This window comes from Neomonachus schauinslandi, chromosome 14 (genome assembly GCF_002201575.2).
Source record: "Neomonachus schauinslandi chromosome 14, ASM220157v2, whole genome shotgun sequence".
Taxonomy (NCBI): Eukaryota; Metazoa; Chordata; class Mammalia; order Carnivora; family Phocidae; genus Neomonachus; species Neomonachus schauinslandi.
The window spans coordinates 35,926,957-35,946,544 of record NC_058416.1 but is presented as its reverse complement, the minus strand read 5'-3'; the positions used below and the strand labels follow the sequence as shown (position 1 = coordinate 35,946,544).

Below are 19,588 nucleotides of genomic sequence, written 5' to 3'. Positions count from 1 at the left end.
CAGGAATGGCTTCCAGATGCAAATGTGGAGTGGTTGACTCTGCTGAAGGGGATGGTTTATCGGTAGTCACAGGAGGGAGGCCATGGTTGGTGTTCAGGTGCGGGTGGCGGGGGCGGGGGGAGGTTGGATGAGACCCTGGAAGATCTCCTCTGACTTATTCTGTTAAGCTGTTGAACTAGGAAGCAAGGCTATGCTGGTGTGCAGATGAGATGGTGGGAAGGTTAGAGGAGAGAGGGGAGGTGGGAAAAGTCCCCCAGGAGAGGTCGTGGATGAGGCTGCCAGGCAGCATTAAGGGTTTCCTGAAGACTGGTGCCCATGGACTTAAGGTATGACCAGTGACTTGGTTTGTGTGTTTCCCCAGGTATTTGAGCTGCACTGATGCAGATGCAGAGTGTGTGGGGGGAAACAGACATAACTCCGCAGCCTTTCCGACACCTGTCCTATGGTGGGCGAGGGAGCATCTTCCTTGCCTCCCCGTGTCTAGTTAGGACAGAAGCCCCTTAGTTATCTGTAGCTCAGTGGGTCCTGACCCACTGTCATGGGTGGGCAGGAAGAGTGAGGAAAACAGTCCCATGAGCCAGGGTGGGAGCCAAGAGTGGTATCCTACCTACAAGAGTCTTGGGCCTTGGAACAAGTCATTGAGACTTTGATGCAACGTCTCTTCCTGGTCAAGAGCATCCTGTCAGCTGTGACCACCTGCCTCTTAAATTGCTTTATTTCAGTGTCTTCTCTGAAGTCACTCTGTGTGTAAGGCCTCCGTTATTACCTAACTGCTTTCTCATGAGATTGAGGCACCTGCCACTTGCTCACTTTGTTTTTTTCCTCTCCTGTACGCTTTCAGGTCTGTGGTCGGCGGGTGTTCAGGATGCCGGTGTAAATGAACAGTGTGGCGACATCCTCACCAACAAACGGTTCATGCTGGACATGCTGTATGCCCATAACAGAAAGCCCACGGATGACGAGGAGAAGGGGGAGGGCGAGAACGGGAGGACTGAGCCGTGTGCAGAGGCGGTGGCCAGCCTGGCTAGCAGGATATCCACCCTGCAGGCCAACTCTGTGGCCCAGGATGACAGCGTCAGGAGGGTGGACGTTGGCTGTCTGGACAATCGGGGCAGCGTGAAAGCCTTTGCTGAGAAATTCAACAGCGGGGACCTAGGGAGAGGGTCCGTCTCCCCTGACACCGAGCCTAATGACAAGGTCCCAGAGAAAGCATCCGCACAGCCGAAGACGGAGTCTGACTACATCTGGGACCAGCTCATGGCCAACCCGAGGGAGCTCAGAATCCAAGACATGGATTTCACCGACCTGGGGGAGGAGGATGATGTGGACGTCCTGGACGTGGACCTGGGTCCCAGGGAGGCCCCGGGGCCACCGCCCCCCCCCCCCCCCCCCCTTCTGGGTTTGCCACCCCCGCCCCCACCGCCCCTGCTGGACAGCATACCTCCCCCTCCAGTCCCCGGTAATTTATTGGCTCCTCCTCCAGTAGTCAACGCTCCTCAGGGCTTAGGGTGGCCCCAGGTCCCCCGGGGTCAGCCGGCATTCACCAAGAAAAAGAAGACCATCCGTCTCTTCTGGAATGAAGTGCGGCCGTTCGAGTGGCCATGTAAGAACAACCGGCGCTGCAGAGAATTCCTGTGGTCAAAACTGGAACCCATCAAGGTGGACACTTCCAGGCTGGAGCACCTGTTTGAGTCTAAATCTAAGGAACTGTCCGTCTCTAAGGTACGGCTAGCATCCCGAATGTTTCTTGATTTAAAGAGTTCCTTTCCGCTGTTGAGTAGGGCTGAGAGATCTCTTGTATTTAAAAATCCCTTCGTGCTGCTTTGGCTATGTGGTGGGGGAAAAAAAGGCGGACGGTATAAAAATCTGACCTTTTAGAGATTAGTCTGTGCCCTACGCTAGAGGTAAGCTGCATGAGTACAGGACCCTTGATTGGCTACCATGGACGGCAGCCTACAAACACCATTAGGGAAAGTAGCTTTCAAAGAACCAAATAACCGAAAAGACAGAACGATTCACCAGGGAACATTAGCATAGCCCAATCATAGACGCTGACATTAACTGGAGGAAAGTCATCTTGCAAATTTATCAAACACATGGACTTTATCCATGGGTCTATTTACTCTTACCTTGATTGATTATAGTTGATGGTAGTAGTAATTGGGACCTCGGCTGTAAGCACACGGTAATTTAGAGTCTGCAAGACTTACCTGCAAGAACTTACCATAAATTAGTTTTAGCTCCGTGTGTTGTTCCATTTATCAGCATTTGGGGTGAGTATAAAGCTACCTGAGTTGGGATCCCCGACCTGCCAGTCAAGTACCAATTCTGATTCACAAAGTATGTGCAGCATCCTCAGGACAAGAGTGTCCTTCAGACAAGGGGCCAGGTGACAGGGTCAGTGCCTGGAGGGGGTGCAGGAGTAGGGCTGCTCTTCCTGAATTGACCTTTACCCTGGTGTCAGTTTCTACCCAGTCTCAGCAAGGATGTGAATCTAAACTATTCCAGCCTCAGGAATCCGCCCGCGTCAGAATTAAAGCTTCCTCCTGCTTATAAATCCAAACAGCTAGGATCCAACCAAAGCAAATCATGTCCTGTCAGTGCTGTCCTTCAGCTGAAAGTAGATCCACCTTTTGTCCTCTCTAGGAAATGACATCGAGGAAAGTGAGGTTGGGCACCCGCTCTGTGTGTCTGTCTCCTGACTTTGCCAGGACTGGTGACATGTGGTGCTGAGCCACCCACACGCCCCTTTCTGTTCTTCCAGTGCAGCCCGGCATTTGGGAGAAGACAGGCCTGGCTGGTTAAAAGAGCAGTCTCAGGTGGCCCAGGGTTACCCAGGGCCTGCGCTCCCTCACACCACTCTCCAACCCACGGATCTAGTTGGCTGGTCTCCCTCAGCCACCACCTCCCACGTGGGCTCATCTGGCTGGTGCGCCCTCTGGGCTTCCCCTGGTTGCTCAGCACCCGTAGGTTGCTGGCCCTTGACTTGGGTGGGAGGAAGAAAAGGGAGTATTGGTTTGGCAGTGAAGTTACTTCTGATTTCATTTTTACAAAGGAAATAGCAAAATTAAAAGCTTCACTGAGAGAACCCAAAACGGGCAGTCCACTTGCCTCCCTCCTTCTCGTGGCCCTACTCTGGTTGGTGACAAGAGTCTGGTCAGTGCCCTCTCAGTAGCCCGAAGTTCCATTCTTGCCTGAAGTAGGTCGTGACCTCATAAAATACTTCATTGCCTGGCTAAAGGACAAATGTTTGCCTAGTTTTTATGAGGTGAGAGCATAAGAGAAAAGTAATAGTATATTGAAAAATTTACCAAATGGATTCAAGTATGTTCTTCAGTGGGACCCAGAAGCCCATACCTTTGTTCTTTGGGTGGGGCCGGGGGGGGTGGATAAAAAATGTGAGCAGGAACTAATTCACAAATGTTACAAAAGGTGAAAATGCACATTAAAATACATCACATTGGAGAGTTGAATCCCTTAAGTGTACATTAGCAATGCAGATATAACCAATTTTACTTCTGTTTCTAATCCTTGACTGTGATTTTCATAAAACACAGCTGTAAACAGCCACTTCCGAATTCTGGCTTATGAGAAGTTTTTCATTAAACACAATAGCGAGCAACACAAATAAAATGGAATAGACTTCACAAGCCAGCACAGAGCAGAGGGAACTGGTTTTGGGTTTTGTCAGAAAACTTATAGCAGACCAGAGTTCCAGAACATTCTTATGACCAGGTCACCCCCAAGATAAAGATTCATGTTCCAGATCCAAGGCTGGGTGACCACTTAGTGGAAATAAGTACAGAAAAATATGCTTTTGTATTTCCTTTCCAAATAGTTTTTGGAACTGGAGCTATTTTTCTCTCTCAGTAGGAAATATACATAGCTTTTTAGTAAGATGACTTTAATTATGTTTTGTGGAGAAAGGCAGAAATCCTGTGCTAAATTTCATCATGTTGTGTTTCTACTGCTGGTCTGGGGTGTGGCAAATCACAGAGGAAATCATAGAAGTGACCCCAGAGAAAGATGTCAGGGCAGAAAGCCCCTGGAGATAAGGGGAAATACCCCTGTGGACATGGCATCATCCTGAGGAGTCCCCAGGAAGTGGTCTTCAACCTGTGTGCCTAATCAAGAGTAGCAAAGCCCCTCCTGCTCCCAAAAGGCAGTTTTTAGATCTTAAGTTACAGACAGATTCAGACAGGTGTGAAGTGGAAGAGGAAACAGAAGGAAGGAAGAGACTTGGTTTCCCCTTTGGGGACTCAATCCTGTCTTACTCCCTTGGGCTTGTTAGGTTTATTATGGAGAGGGAGCTCCAAAATGGGTTTGGAGAGATTTTTTCAACTTTATTTACCCTGGCATTTCAAAGTATATCAGAAACAATTAGCAGTGACTTGTTAAGAAAATTCAGAGAATGAGGATTTATTTGGTCTGGGGTGAGCCCCAGCCTGGGTTATTTTTAAAGGCTCCCCAGGGACTCAACCAAAGTTGTACACCACTGATTTAAAGTGAAAAATGAGGCACCAATGAGGAGGGCATTGATCCCCTCCACCACCACTCTCCATGTTGACTCTCCCACCCCCTACCCTACTCCGTTTTATTCTCCCCCGAGAAGAGAGTCAAGTTTTCCTACCCAGTATTCTAGTTCAGGATGTACAGAAATGTTATTTTATTTAACATTGCCCTCAGAAAACTGAATTCTCTCTGGAAGTTCAAAACCCAGCATTGGGACTTAAGTGGGCTGACCATACATCTGGTGTACCCAGGTTGGCCCAGATGTATGCCTGAAGAGCACAATCCCTTGCTCCCTCAGGGGTCTCCTGGTTAGGGTACTAGACACACTCTGTTGCCATGCGAAATGTAGCTCTTTTGCAGCTGGCCTCAGCTATAGAAGACTACTGCAGAAGAACGGGGAAATTAATACTTTTTTTCCTAAGCTTCATGATAAGGCTAGCCTATTCTGACAAGTTCCTCAGAGACTCCATGCCTAACTACGGGATTTTCAGTCTTTATTTAGACATCGTTGGTGATGTTGTTGCCTTAATGCTCGCCCATGTGTATCGGTCTCCCTTGTTACAGGACTTAGGAAAATTCCACAGTTGTCACATCTTTATGACATCTGCATCGTGGCCTCATTGTCATTGTCACTTTCTCAACAGACAGTTTTGAAAATATCCTCTGGCGTCACTCTTCTGGCAGTTAGCGGGGAGTGAGGAGGGATGATTTATCGTCGTAAAGCCCGTGCTTTGCTGAGCCAGACCCAGGGGCTGCGACAGTGATGCTGAGAAGTGTTTTGAGAGGTCATGCATTTCATGGGAGTGTTCTCCAGCTTAGGGCTGTTCATCTAACAAATCACATCCTGAGCACAGTTTCTACGTTCAGTCACAGCACCATCTGGGTAACAAGTTCTATACACTGAATATCCACTCTTTGAAGGTTGCATCCTTTATTTCTAGTAAAATCAATCTTTAAAAATTCAAAGGAGTGACTCTTCATGGTGGCATCAGGAGACTGGAAACCAAGCCCTGTTTACCTGCCCAGATTGCATGCCTCCACACCTGTCCCCTCTCCCCACCCCCCCGCACTTCTCATTTCATACTCACCCCTCATGAGGAGTTTTCTGCCTTCACTGGAGCCCTACTCTGGACCTTGGTCCTCCCTACCGTGGTGTGCCACAGACAGAAGCCCCAGGACTGTGTGGAGAGGAAGAGCCAGGTTTTCTGTTTTATTTCCAAGAGCCACACCCATGATGTGGTTTCGTGGTGTTAGCTGTGGCAGGATGTGTGTCCGTGTCTTCAGGAGTCAGCTGCACCCAACCCCAGAGCCTCCCATGCTGCTTTACCCCTGAGTGTGGAAAGACTGTTTCTCTGTAGCTGACAGCTTAGCTCCCTGTGCTGGGATGTGAGCTTGGCATTTGTTGGGCATGTCAGTCTTGTAACATTGATAAAAAAAAAAAAAAACTCCCTGCATTGTCTATAGCTGTTGGGACTTTATCCTACCTCATTCATAAAAATGGTAGAACCGGTCCTCGTTACATCTTAGAATGGACAGGAGGACCCTGTTACTCTTTTTCTATTTTAAGAAATAATCTCTTATCCCTGCCTTTCGTTTCCTATTTTTAAATTGCATTCCTCTTGAAAGAACACCTTTCTACTCAACAATCTTGCTTCAAAAGCCTTTAGACTTACAGAAAATCTAAATCAGTGACCCTAATTGCATAAGAGATTATTTAATGTTTATGACCCGTGTGCCCTTCTCCAGACCAAGGAGATCAGAATCTCAGAGGATAGAACCCAGGTGTCACTGATGTTTAGAAGTACCACTGAAGATTCTCTGTGTACCCACCATTGTAAAGCACTGGTGTAAAAAAACTACATTTTCTGGTTTTCCTTCAGAAAGTGTCCGTAGATTGATCAGGCCTGTTTCCTCCTCAGATACATGATGTTGAATTTCTCCCAGCTAGTGCTAGTGACTTAATGTTTACCCATCAGTCATGGAGGCAGCCATGGAAAAGGAGAATCTCCTGTACTTTCTCCAGAATATCCCTTTGCGTTAGTGCTGGAGACCAGTCTGTTTGCTTCGGAAGGGAATTCGGCATGTGGAAATCACCATGATAGTCTTCATTAAAAACAGAAACCAAGATGTTCTCTACATTGTTTTTTGGAAGATCATTAGTACCCCTGAAAGTGTACTCATTTTCTGGGATTCTATATGCCTGGAGGTCTAGACTCTAATGAACACTCATGAGATATTTTCAGTCATTCACAAAGCCCCATGCAATGTGCCATGTGCCCGGCAAGCAGCTCTGTGGGCTACACTGAGTATCGGGTCTCTACACTGGCCTCTGGAACTACCACTCTCCAGGGTGGGGACGCTGATCTGACCTGAAATTCCTCTTTGTATAGGTGCATTTGATCAGTAAACGTGGTAAATGCGTTAGGCGTGAAAAATATACATCGATAGACCACATATTTTTAAAATGTCAATGGAGTAAAAACAATAAAAAGGAATCACTCTTGGTGAAATAAGTAAGAACTCATTTTTAGAAAGCAGTATGTTCCAGGCATTGTGGTGAGGACTTTACATGTATTAATCCCAGTAATATTATTCTGATCGTTCTGGCAAATACCTCTGTACTGCCTGCCATGAGCCAGGCATTAGTCTCACTGCTTTACATCCATTGTCTCATTTATTCTCACAGCAAACCTTGTGAGATATGTGCCAGAGAGGAAACTGAGGCACAGAGAGGGCCAGTGACTTGCCAAAGTCACACAGCCACGAATGGTCAGATCCCAGCTGAAGCTCCCTTTCAGGGCTCCCAAGTCTGTCCATGTGATCCTTGGATTCCATTTTGTTTCTACTGCTTTTTGATAAAAGGTCATCAGCCAAAGCTCTGTCCTCCACCTCAGCTAGTCTCAAGAACTGTCAGGGAGGAAAGGATTGCTGGAAGGAGGCTCCTGGGGCCCAGGCTCTGGGCACAGCATGCTAGACTAGGGCTTGGTGGAAAGTGAAAACAAGAACAGCAGACTCTGGGGTAAGATAGTTGCCCCAACAACAGAGTGGTAAGGAGGCAGGGTGGGGAAACCACTGTGGAGCTGTATCTGAACATGCCACGTCTCCAAATATGTCCCAAAGTGTTCAGGGGAAAGGGGAAACTTCTTTAATGGGTTGGGGTACCCTGGGAAGAAGCCAGGCTCAGTTTTGCTTCCAGAAAGCCTGGTTAACCCGAACTCTTGAGCAGAACCAGGCAGCAATGCTTAGCATCTAGGAGAGTACCACCTTTGAAACCCCAGCTATCAGGGATCCTCCAGCATGCCAATAGTTGCCTTTCCAGAAATACTGTCTCTAGGGAAATGTTTCAGCCTTGGATGCCATGTAGGGCTTTTGTTTGTTTTGTTTCTGATTCAGCCAAGAAGATTACAAGGTGGGGGGGGGGGGCAGTGTAGATGGCCAAACTGGTAAGAAAAGAGGTTACCCTCCATGGAAAGGGATTCTGTCAAGGCGAGCAGAGAACTCTCAGAAGGGTCAGGAAGGAGGTCCCTAAAACAATTCAACTCCGTTTTTCCAAACTATGCAAGAAGACTGGAGGTCTAGCTTCCAGGAAGGCAGCAGTGAGCCCTTCCAGGAAGAAGCTTCAAATAGGCAGCACCCAAGGCCACAAGGGTTAGAGGATTTCTGGGAAGCATAGAGGAGGTCATCAATTTAAGTGGTTATTGCTAGCTGCTAAGGCTTGGGGGAGAGCCGTGACCATTCCCTGCAGCCCCAGATTCACCTAGTTGTCAGCTTCCTGGATTGGGGTCTGCTCTCTGGAACCAATCTGCTCTAAGACGCAGGGCCCTGCAAATAGGTACTCTGTCATAGGGCCATGTGAAGGACATCATGAAGGTCACACTTGCTACTCTGGGGCTTTGACCACAGAAAGACAATTGAAATGGATCATACTCGATGACTGCTGATCCTGAGACATGGACATGTGCTCCCGGGCACAGAGAACTTTGGCTCACCCTTGAAGGTGCTTCTCTAGGTTATTGTGGGAGGGAAGGAGAGAGTCGGACATCCCCACATGACCCCTCCTTTGTCTCGGGCAAAACAGACCCTGGGGCACTTGCGTGCTCAGCAGCATCCAGTGGAGTCTGTTTTAATTATGAAGAACAGCATTTAAAACACCTCTTGGATAAAATCCAGAGATTGAAAAGTTCAGTTTCAGATATTTAATTCTTCCTCTTTCCTTCACCAAGTGGGTTGAAGTGCTCTGAAAACGCATGGAATCATCTTTGGGGACAGCTCTCCCTGTCATTTCAGGATGCTCAGTGGCTTGCTGCTCCCTGACTCATAGGGGAGTGTGTGGGCGTGTCCACTGGTGTAAATTGAGTTCTGTTGGGAATGGGGACAAGGAAGTGTCAGGCTCAGAGCCATCCCATAGGTGTCTGCAGGTTGTTTGCTGTAAGTGAATGCTGACCGGGGGCGGGGGTGGGGGGGACTGAATTCTGAGGGTGCTTCTCTCTCAAGCTGTTTGCCATGGGGCTGTGTGTCTCCAGAGGGGGCATCTTTTTCTCATTTGCACAAAGGCTGGTTGGGCTGAGTCTGCCCAGGCATCTTTCCAGGCTCTTGGAGTGAGAGGGGCTATATAGATGAGGAGCTAAGGGCTAATGATTCCCAGGGAATCCCTGTCTTCCAGGAAGTGCCTCCTGTCCTGGAGCCTGGCTGTGGGTATTGCCTCTCCAGCCTTGCCTGCTACCCTCCTCGAGTGGCACCATTCCTTGTGCTCACGGGATGTCTACCGTAGGGTCTCCAGGCCTCATGTCCTGGCATCCCTCTTCGTTGCCTCTACCCAGCCTTTTGCCAAACCTTTGCTCGTTCCTTCTTCTCTTTCCACACACAAAAAAATACCTTAGATTTGAAAGCTGAATTTCAGGGGCTCCCAGTAAGCTTCCTTGACTAAGTACGTAGAAGATCCATTTGCCCTGCAGAGTAGGGATGCTTCTACACATGTCCCTGGGCCTTCCAAACTGATCACACCCACAAGAATTGTTCCTCCTGGCCACCAGACCCCAGAACAGCTGCGATGCTTTCAGTTCTTTTCTTCGTGAGGAAATTTTAATTTATTCCCAAATGCATATTTAAGGATTTAAAATAGAATTTTAGCAATTGAGTTTGGACGGGCTTAGGAGGACGTAAGGAACCACAGCCCGTTTTTCCTTGCCAGCTTCCGGCCTCCAGGGTTACAGCAAGCCAGCTTCTCTAGAGGGCCCAGCCGCTCGCAGTCCCGGCCAGTAGGGAGGGCCTCCGCACAGCGACCGACTGACAGCCGCCTGCGTGCCGCAGAACTGGAGCGGCTTCTCCTGACGTCCCCTGCTGGTGGCCCCCAAGCCTCCAGCGTCGTCCCTGGCCGTTCCCAGCAAGCTAGACAAAGCCTCTTCTCTCCTTCACTCCCTGGTTCCAGGCTCCATCCTAGACATTGTTTAGGGCCCAGCTCCAGTGTCAGCTCCTCCGGACCCTGACCCCCTGCACCCCCCAGGTGAGGTAGTTACCCCGCCGCTGAGCCCTTTCCCATGGGGAGCACACCCACCGTCGTGCTGAACAGGTCTTTTCCTTCAGGAGATCCATTGTGCCCTATTCATCATTGTCATCCTGGGGTTGCTACATATGTGAACACAGTCATCCTCCCAGCTCTGTTTTGTCTCAAGAGAAACCTGAGCACGAACAGAGTGCTTGCTGAGTCGGAGCTCTTCCACTTTTTCCCACCATTAACTTTTGGAGAGCTGAAGGGGAGAGTGGAGGGCATTGTCATCTCGGCCCTGGCATTGGTTGGCTTTACCCCCTCACAGACGTGTTAGGCTCTGGTCACGTGCTAGCCCAGGGCCTGCCTCCCAAGGAGCACCCAGGTCAGCAGGGAAGCCATACACACAAGGGCTCTGTGAGGACACCTGTCCCCCTCTTTGTCCCCTGTACCCATTCATCCCTCACTGGTCTTGAGCAGATTCCCTTTGGTTTCCCTTCCTCGGAAGGTCCCTCTTCACCTACCCAGTGGGCAGCCGCCCAGGTGTCTAAGTGTGACAGGTGCTCTGTTGTTAGGGACAGAGGATATTGAAATGGTGAGAGGAGCCTTGAGACGATGCAGCCGGGGATGCAGAGGAGCTGACTGGCCAACAATGGCGGATTCTCCTCATCACTCTTGTCTTCTCAGCGTGTATACTGATGGTCTCCATCTCTGGGCTCATACCATGTGCGCTAGGGCCAACCAAGGCACATTCCGACACCTTGCAGCCTGCAGGAAGGGAGTTCTGAGAGGTTTTAGTTTTGTTTCCACTGCTTCTATGGAAAAAAACAGTTTTTTTTTTTCTTGCCAAATATCACATTTTTCCCAATTGAAGGAAAATCAATTTTATTTTGTAATGTGTCTGACTCGCGAAGTTCCATTGCTGACCCATGCTTGGCGGCTTCTCAGAGCTAATCCTTGATCTCTTTCTTCTGTGCTGAGCAGTAGCCAGTCCTTCCCTGACCTGAATCGGGGCCATTTGTTTTCATCTCTAAATAAGTAGTGAGTTTGCTTTTAAATAATGAAACACAGAAAAGACCAAAGATGATGCATTAATCTTGGATTCTCCTTATTTTAATACCAAGAAAACTGCTGCAGATGGAAAAAGGCAGGAGGTCATCGTCCTGGACCCCAAGAGGAGCAATGCCATTAATATTGGTCTGACAGTGCTGCCCCCTCCGAGAACGATTAAGATAGCCATTTTGAATTTTGATGAATATGCCTTAAACAAAGAAGGAATTGAGGTAAGAGAAGCTCTATCAAGCATTATTTGTATTCTGTTAACGTGTCCCATATGTAAAGCATTACTGTGTCCAATATGACTTTCTCCACAGGGGGCTTGCCATTTTTCTGTTTCAGCCAGACTCTGAATAATGTTAATTAATTCTCACATTTTTTTTTTTTTAAAGTTCTGGGTCATGGGGGGAAGCCCCACTTGGCCTATGAAGTTCAGTGAGCCTCACTCTCTGGTTCCTTTACTGTCTGCCTTCTGACCACGCTCACCTACCTCAGCGTGGAAGAAGACGAGGATAACCTCCTGAGGGGGCTGGTGGGGTCTTCTTTCACGTCATTTCCCACCAAACATGCTGGACGAACCATCTCGCGAGTAGGGCTTCCTGCGTGTGCTCACATCCCTGTGAATGACCTTCGGATGTGTAGAGCTAGCCTGTGGGTGATAAGCTGGAGAACCCATGCCACACGCTGTTAGCAGCTGTTGATCTGAATGGTGGCAGTGAAGAGGGAGGAGTCACTGGCTGGGTCTGTAGGGCCTGCTGGGCTCAGTGCTCTTCCAGCAGGCCCTGTTCTGCATCCACCGTGGGCTGCTGCCTCTCTCTGGCGAGTTAAAGCTCCTCTTCTAGCAACAAAGAAAGAGTGAGTGGGGCAAGCGGCCCAGCACGGAGATTCCTCCGAAAGGGCAGTATAGCTTGGGGCTCGCTGGGGCACCGTGGGGATGTGAGGACGCAGCTTTGTGGTGTTGGGTGACACTCCATCCTCCTATTGGCAAGGAGCCAGGGATCCCTTTAAAGCCTTCCCATAGTTGGGGTTCATTCATGCGCAGGGTTATCTGAGATAACCCTAGGAGAGTGGACAGGACCAGTGAAGACTGGCTGCAGAGGGAGAATGAGCCCCTGACAGAGAGGAAGGGCCCAGGACCATGGCGCAAGGCTTATCCATGGCCCCAAGTGTGGGAAGGAGCATTGGGGCCCATGGGGCCAAGTGGGTCTGAACCCAGCAGGGTGGGCATGCCTCTGTGCTTTGGAAAGAGGAGTCCCCCACAGGAAAAACTGTGCTCCTAGAAGTTTATACCGGATTCCTAGTGTCCCTTCAAAATCCATGTCTACCCACAATCTCAGAATATGACCTTATTTGGAAATAGGGTCTTGGCAGAGGCAATCAAGATAATGTCATATTCAATTAGGGTTGGCCCTACTCCAGGGACTAATGTCCTTAAGAGAAGAGGGAAGTTTGGACAGAGACACAGAGAGGGGAATGCCATCCTGTGAAGACAGAGAACACAGGGACACACATGGAACAGACTGCCATGTGATGACTGAGGCAGAGATTGGAGTGATGCGTTTAGAAGCCAAGGGACACCAAGGATCGCCTGCAACTACCAGAAGCTAGGAAGAGGTGAGGGAGGTTCCTCCCTAGAGCCTTCAGAGAGAACACCACCCTGCTGACAGCTTGATGTCAGACTTGTAGTCTCGCAAACTGAGAGAATTGTGTTGTTTCAACCACCCAGTTCTGTAGTCCTTTGGCAACCCTAGGGAACCAATGCAAGGCCTGAGCAGCTCAACTCTGAGAAACACACACACACCCTGTCCCAGGAGCCCGGTACAAGGTGGAGCATGCATCTGCTTTCTGCTTGGAGAGGAAACAGCGCCGAGCTCTGGAGTCAGGCCAGGCAGCAGAGCAGGTGAATATATCTAGGTGGGCAGCCAAGGAGTGAGAGGACATGGCAGACTGAGGCAGGGGTATAAAGGAGAGAGCTGGTGACAGCAGGCAAATAGAGGAACACTGAGGCAGCTGCTGGACAGTGAGGAGGCGGCAAGCCGGGCCTCAGTGTGAGGCAGTCCCTCTCTGGGGCCCCCAGAGAAGCGAGGGAAGAGCAGAGCGTTGGCTGGCCACTAGGCAGGTGGGAGCTGCCGACCTGGAAGAATCCAGCGCAACACGTCTTTCATCTAGGGCAAACTACATGGTAGGTCCTAGCACACATTCCAGCCATCCTATTGACTTAGCAGCGTCCTTGGGAGATTGCAAAAGCTTCAGATTCATGCAAAGAGCGGCTTCAAATGCAGCCAGAGCCAGCCTGATGGAAGGGAAGAATGACATCTTCCCCCGTAAAAAAATATTTCCCCTTCTCGTCATGAGAACTTGAAAGTCCGTCAGGAAAGATTGATTTCCTTTGGGTTTTGCCTTTGTTCTTTCCTGAAACGTAGCTCTCCATGGGCAGGGAAAGTTTCAGATACAATAAGTTACTTCGATTTTAGAAGAAGGCAAATTACTTTTTTTTTTTTTTTTCCTGACTGGTTTCCAGCAAGGACCTTTTTGATGCAGGAAGGAGTTATGCTAGCAACAGTAGGGCCGCTGAGGGGTACGGGAGCAACAAGGCAGCACCAAACATGGCTTCCGTAGCTTTCTTCTGTGGCCAGGCGCAAGCCACGCGCTCTACACAGATGCTCGTGAGGTACAACTATTGTGTTCCCCATCTTGAAGATGAGGGAGTCCCAGTGTCAGTCAGGGCCTGGGCTCATGTGACAAAAAGAACAAGAGGGAATCTGAAAGGTTAGGGAGAAGACTCCTGAGGCCGGCAGTCCGCCTCACAGCGCCACCTACAGGGTGCCCCCGGGAGGAAGTAGCTGATGGGCGGAATGGTTCCGGCGGGAGGACGCAGCCATAGAACCACCATTGAACCCGTCCTGAGCGCTGTCAGGGCACCCCCACTCACAACAGCATAGGGGATGGCACATTTTTTATCACAGTGTTTATCTCAACAGGGTTTCTCAACTGTGTCACTACCGACATTCTGGATTGGATGTTTCTTTGTTGCGGGAGCTGTTCTCTGCGTTGTAGGGTGGTTAGCAGCGTCCCTGGCCTCCACCCAAAGAGGCCAGTGGTACCGCCCCAGTGGAGACAACCAAATATGTTTCCAGCTTTGTCAGATGTGCCCTGGGGGCAAAATCCCCCTGAGAATACCTGATCAGAAGGCTGCCCATGTGAAACCAGGGACCGTGTATATTTTTCTTTTTTTTCTTTTAAGATTTTGTTTATTTGAAAGAGAGAACACAAGTGGGGGGGAGGGGAGAGGGGCAGAGGGAGAAGCAGACGCCCGCTGAGTATGGAGTCCAACCAACCGGGTCTCAATCCCAGGACCCTGAGATCATGACCTGAGCCGAAGGCAGACGCTTAACCGACTGAGCCACCCAGGCGCCCCAGGGACCATGTATATTTTTCAGTTCTGGTTAGTCATGCTGAGAAGAGTCCAGTGGAAACCGGACATGCTCATCTGTCACCTGCCATCTCTGGCCATTGATCTCCCGGACCTGAGGGGGCATAGCTGCTCTAGATCCATGTCCTGAGCCACTACCCAGAACTTACTTTCTAGGCTTGTTGTTCAGGAGCTAAGTCAGGACTGAGAAGAGATGGAAGGTGTATCCTTACAGATCTTTACTAATAAGATTTCCAGCTAATGCCTGAAGGGCCTTTTGCCAAACAGACCATCTGCTTCTTGGGTGCAGGCACTGTAGCATGGTACCACGGCTTAATAGGGCCATTTGAAACCTCTGTGTACCAAATGTGATTAGGATGGATTAAATTACATCCTGTGGCTTTGCCTAGCAACTCAGTGATATGTATCCAGCTTTGTCAAGAAAACCTGAGAGAGTGGTTAACAACTTCATTAAGGAAGTAATCTTTCATAAGAGTATTAAACTTTAGAGCACATTTTGGGGCCATCTCTAAGTAGTATTCATGATATTTTCCCAAATAAAAGACGCCATCAGCTTATCATAAATGAAGTATGAAGGGTTTTCCTCTTTTCTCTAGCTTTTCTAATTTTTATCATCTGTATCTACAGAGAATAGCACAATTGGATGGTCCCAAATGACACTTACCTTGGCTCATGTTGGCTGCCAGGCCTGCTAGCATCCTAGAAACGGAAAGTCCCTTTGGCCAAGTATACAAAACTGTAGCACATTTTTAGGCCTTTTGTGCGGTGCAACCCCCGTCCGAGTGGGTGCTGGACACACAGATGAGCCTGGGCCTGGGAGCCACAATCACTCAGCCGGGCCAGAGAACCAGAATGTCCCTGCAGCTGGGCACCTTAGACACGCCGGTGGTTTTGCCTTTCTGGCTGAATGCCTCAAATTGTGGCAATGGTGCTGGGAAAGTAGGAGCAGGCCCCTCGGTGGTTCTTCAGCTCTGCCTTGATTGAGCCAGCCTACCTTCAGGCAAACCATGTCACCTGCAAATTTGATGCAACAATTTCTGCCCCACGTGCCTCACTGAGGAGTCACAAAAATGAAAGAAAATACGATCAAGATACCTTGAGAAGTAAAGGGAAAAAAATCCCTGCGTAAGAATAAGTGCATGAATAGAGAGCCATTGACTCATGAGGTTATGCAAGTTGTACACAAACCAGCCTCAGCTCTGAGTGCTCCAGCTTCCTGCTATTGTCACCAAAACCCCTGAGCTAGATTCTCACCCAGAGCTCTAGCCAGGTTCTGCTCAAAACTCATGGGGCAGAATAATTACTCGTGATAGTCTTATCTGCAGGTGAATGAGATGGCCAAACCCAAAAGCATTTGGGCTCACAAAAAATGAACCCTCTCCATTGTTCTCTGAACTACGGTTTTCAGATAACCAAGCAAGTAGACTGAAAGCAATGCTGGTGGGACACTGTCTGGAAGAAAGCAAAAAAGGAAAACAAACACAGAGATTATTACATAGTGGTTTTGTTTGGTATCTTTTTCCCCGTGAAACCAAATGGTGACCATAAAACCATCCGTAAAGTCACAGACATGGTGGGAGAACAGATTAAAGGCACCTTTTCCCACTCATCCCTTATCATCTGCTCCTGGAAAGAGGGCCATCAGCTCATTGAAGGTGGCTTCAACCCGCCGTTGCCCCATCTTACGGCTATTTTTATTGCCAGGGATGTGTAAAAAAATAAAGTGAAATAAACTGGCAGATGGCAACCTCATAAATCTGGTGAACAAATGGTTTAAATTAGTCAGAGAAGTAAAAAACAAAAGGTGTTTGATTACTTTCCCAAAAGAAAGAAGCAGCTAAAATCATTGCAGGAAAATGCCTCTGAGGAAGGGGGGCGAAGTGTTGACAATTTTTTGTTTTGGAATTCTCGTACACGCTTCAAACAACTTAAGCAGTATGAAAGTTAAAATACAAATGCAGTTTTTGTTTTGAAGGCTAGTTCAGGTCAGATCCTGGATGTTTTTAAAGGAGTGACATCTGCTCAGATTGTTTTGGTTATTTTTCTTAATACCATCTGTGTGGACAGGTGGGAGCAAGAGCGTGAGCCTCTGGGGGAGCAAGGAGCATTGTTGCTGAATATGTGCCCAGATGCTCAGATTCTACCCACCCATCTCAGTGTTAGGGCCACGATGAAGGAAACCTAGGCTCCCCTTCTGCAGCGTCACCATGACCAAAGCACAGAACACTTTGGTATCACTGGCTTCTAAGAAACTGTAGAGATGACCAGCCCTGAGAACTCTCTCATCAGACCCAGGATGACAGCCACCCCACCCAGATAGATCCTGAATCACAGTCATGTGAACATTTGTGCGTTTGTGGATTAGGCTGTCTTATCCAGTTTTTTATTTTTATTTTTTTGCATTAATAAAAAGGCAAATTGACTTGTCCAGTTCTAGGACTTTTAAAATCTATAAATTCCTGTAGTGACCATTGTAGTCAGGATTCAGAACCACCCTGTGTCCCAGAAAAGGTCTTGTGCTAGCTCTTTCTAGTCACACCCTTCACCCACCGGGAGCCTCTGGTGACCACTGATCTCTTCCCATGACTATGGTTTTGTCTTTTCGAGAATGTCATATAAATGGAACCGTGCAGTGTGTAACCTTTTGAGACTGGCTTCTTTCACTCAGCATGATTGATGCTTTTGAGATTCATCCAAGCTGTGGTATGTATCTGTAGTTGGTCCCTTTTTATTACTGAGCACCACTGCATTACAGGTGGGTGCCACGGTTGGTCTGTTCATCTGTCGAAGGATTATGTAGCTTGGTCTGGTTTTTGGCAATTGTGAATAAAGCTGCTACAGATACTCACCTATAAGTTTTTAGGTGAATATAAGTTTTCATTGTTCTAGTGTCAATACCTACAAATGGAATTCCTGGGTCATATGGTAAATCTGTGTTTAACAACTTTGAGGAACTATAATTTGTCTTTTTGTTCTCTCCACAGTGTCTTTCACAGAGGAAAGGGCTTTTAACTTGGATGAAGTTACAATTTCTCAACCTATTCTTTTTTGATATCATGTCTTAAGAGTTCATTGCCCTAACATGGGTCACAAAAATTTCCTTCTGTGTTTCCTTTTACAAGTTTTGTCGTGTTACCTTTGCCTTTGAGATCTGTGATGCCTTTTGAGTTAATTTATGTGTAACTTTTAAGGTTTGAGGTTCAAATTTTTTTTTTTTTTTTTGCGTGTGAATTCCAGTTCCAACACCACTTGTTGAAAATACTATCCTTTCTCTGTGGAACTGCCTTTGCACCTTGGTCAAAATCGCTGGGCTGTATTTGTGTCCTCTATTTCCAGACTCCCTGTATTGTCCCACTGATCCGTGTGTCTGTCCCATGACACTCTAGAGTAGATCTTACCCGTTTTCAAAATTGTTTTGGTTCATCTGTTTTGCCATATAGCATTTAGAACCCGCTTGTCTAAATCCACAAAAAACTCATGGTGGTATTTTTATTGGAATTGAGTCAGATTTGTAGATCAGTTTGGCGAAAATTAACATCTTGACTATATTGAGTCTTTTAGTCCAGGAACATAGTATATCCCCATTAGTTTAGATTGTCTTTGATTGCTTTCACCAGCACTTTTACTTTCTAGCATGTAGATTCTGCATATGATTCGTTAGATTTATACCTAAATATTTCACTATACATAGTATTTTTAAAAAATTTCAGTTTGTAACTTTATTATCAATATAGAGATAAAATGGTTTTTTATGTATGAACCTTAAATCATACATAAATTGTTCTTTCTTTAACATATTGTTAAACTCATAGTTTTATAAATTTTTTGTAGATTTTTCACAATTTTTTACATAGACAATTATGCTGTCTATGATGGGAATAGTTTTGCTTTTTCCTTTCTGACCTATATGTCTTTTTTAAATTTTATAAACCCTGTCTTGTTCCCAATCTCAGTCTGTCACCATTAAGTATGATATGAGCTGTAGGTTTTTCATAAATGTCATTTATCAGCTGGAGGAGATTCCTTCTATTGCTGGGTTGCTGAGAGTTTTCTGTTATGGATGGATACTGAATTTTATCAAAAATATGTCTGCATCAATTGACATTTTTTTTTTTAAAGATTATTGATTTGAGAGGAGGATGGTGAGAGGGGCAGAGGGAGAGAATCACAAGCAGAGTCCCCACTGAGTGCAGAGCCTGATGCTGGGCCCAATCCCACATCCCTGAGATCATGACCTGAGCTGAAATCAAGAGTCAGATGCTCAACCGATTGAGCCACCCAAGTGCCCCATCAGTTGACATCATTGTGTGAATTTTCTTGTTCAGACCGTTAATATGGTAGATTAATTGCATTTATTGTTTTTTTTTGTACTGAACCGACCTTGTGGTTATTATTTTTAATATATTTATGATACAGCAATGTTTATATATCTTAATATATTGACATTTACATATTTAAAAATAGTTTTCAGGATTTCTGCATCTAGGTTCATCAGGGACATTGGTCTATAGTTTTCTTGTAGTATCTTTTCTAGTGATTCTGGTCTTGTAAAAAAAAGAAAGGAAAGAAAGAAAGAGAAAGGAGGAGGGTGAAGGGAGGAAGGAAATAAATTATTCCCCCACTTGCTTGGGTTCAGGCCACAGGTTCTGACCTGCCTCTTTTAAACTGTGGTTCCAGTGTCAGCTCAGTTTTCAAAGTCTTTGATTCAACGTTTAAGGTCAGATTCACACATAAACAGCTCAGGGATGACCCCAGAAGTTTTTTTTGTTTTTTTTTTTTTTTATTAAGATTTTTATTTATTTATTTGACAGAGACACAGGGAGAGAGGGAACACAAGCAAGGGGTGTGGGAGAGGGAGAAGCAGGCTTCCCATGGAGCAGGGAGCCCGATGTGGGGCTCGATCCCAGGACCCTGGGCTCATGACCCGAGCCGAAGGCAGACGCTTAATGGCTGAGCCACCCCGACCCCAGAAGTTCTTAAATAACATTTTGCACTTGCTTTGCCAGGCTCTTCATTTTCCCTGACCTCCCGAGTACTTTCTAGTTCCCTGGGGCTTTCCTTTTTGGTCATCCAGCTAAAAGCTGGGGCTCGGTCACCTCACT

The 19,588-nt window shown here is 47.3% G+C and overlaps 1 protein-coding gene across 3 annotated transcripts in view; it reads left to right on the top strand.

Moving 5' to 3' along the window:
• The window catches only part of FHOD3 (formin homology 2 domain containing 3), a 454,219-nt gene that overhangs the window by 397,154 nt on the left and 37,477 nt on the right, over nt 1-19,588 (top strand). For all 3 annotated transcript variants that reach the window (XM_021686312.1, XM_021686311.1, XM_021686310.1), the window contains 2 exons: nt 842-1,722; nt 11,122-11,280. In XM_021686312.1, coding sequence (XP_021541987.1) covers nt 842-1,722; nt 11,122-11,280 — 1,040 coding nt within the window. The remainder of the gene's footprint in view (nt 1-841; nt 1,723-11,121; nt 11,281-19,588) is intronic.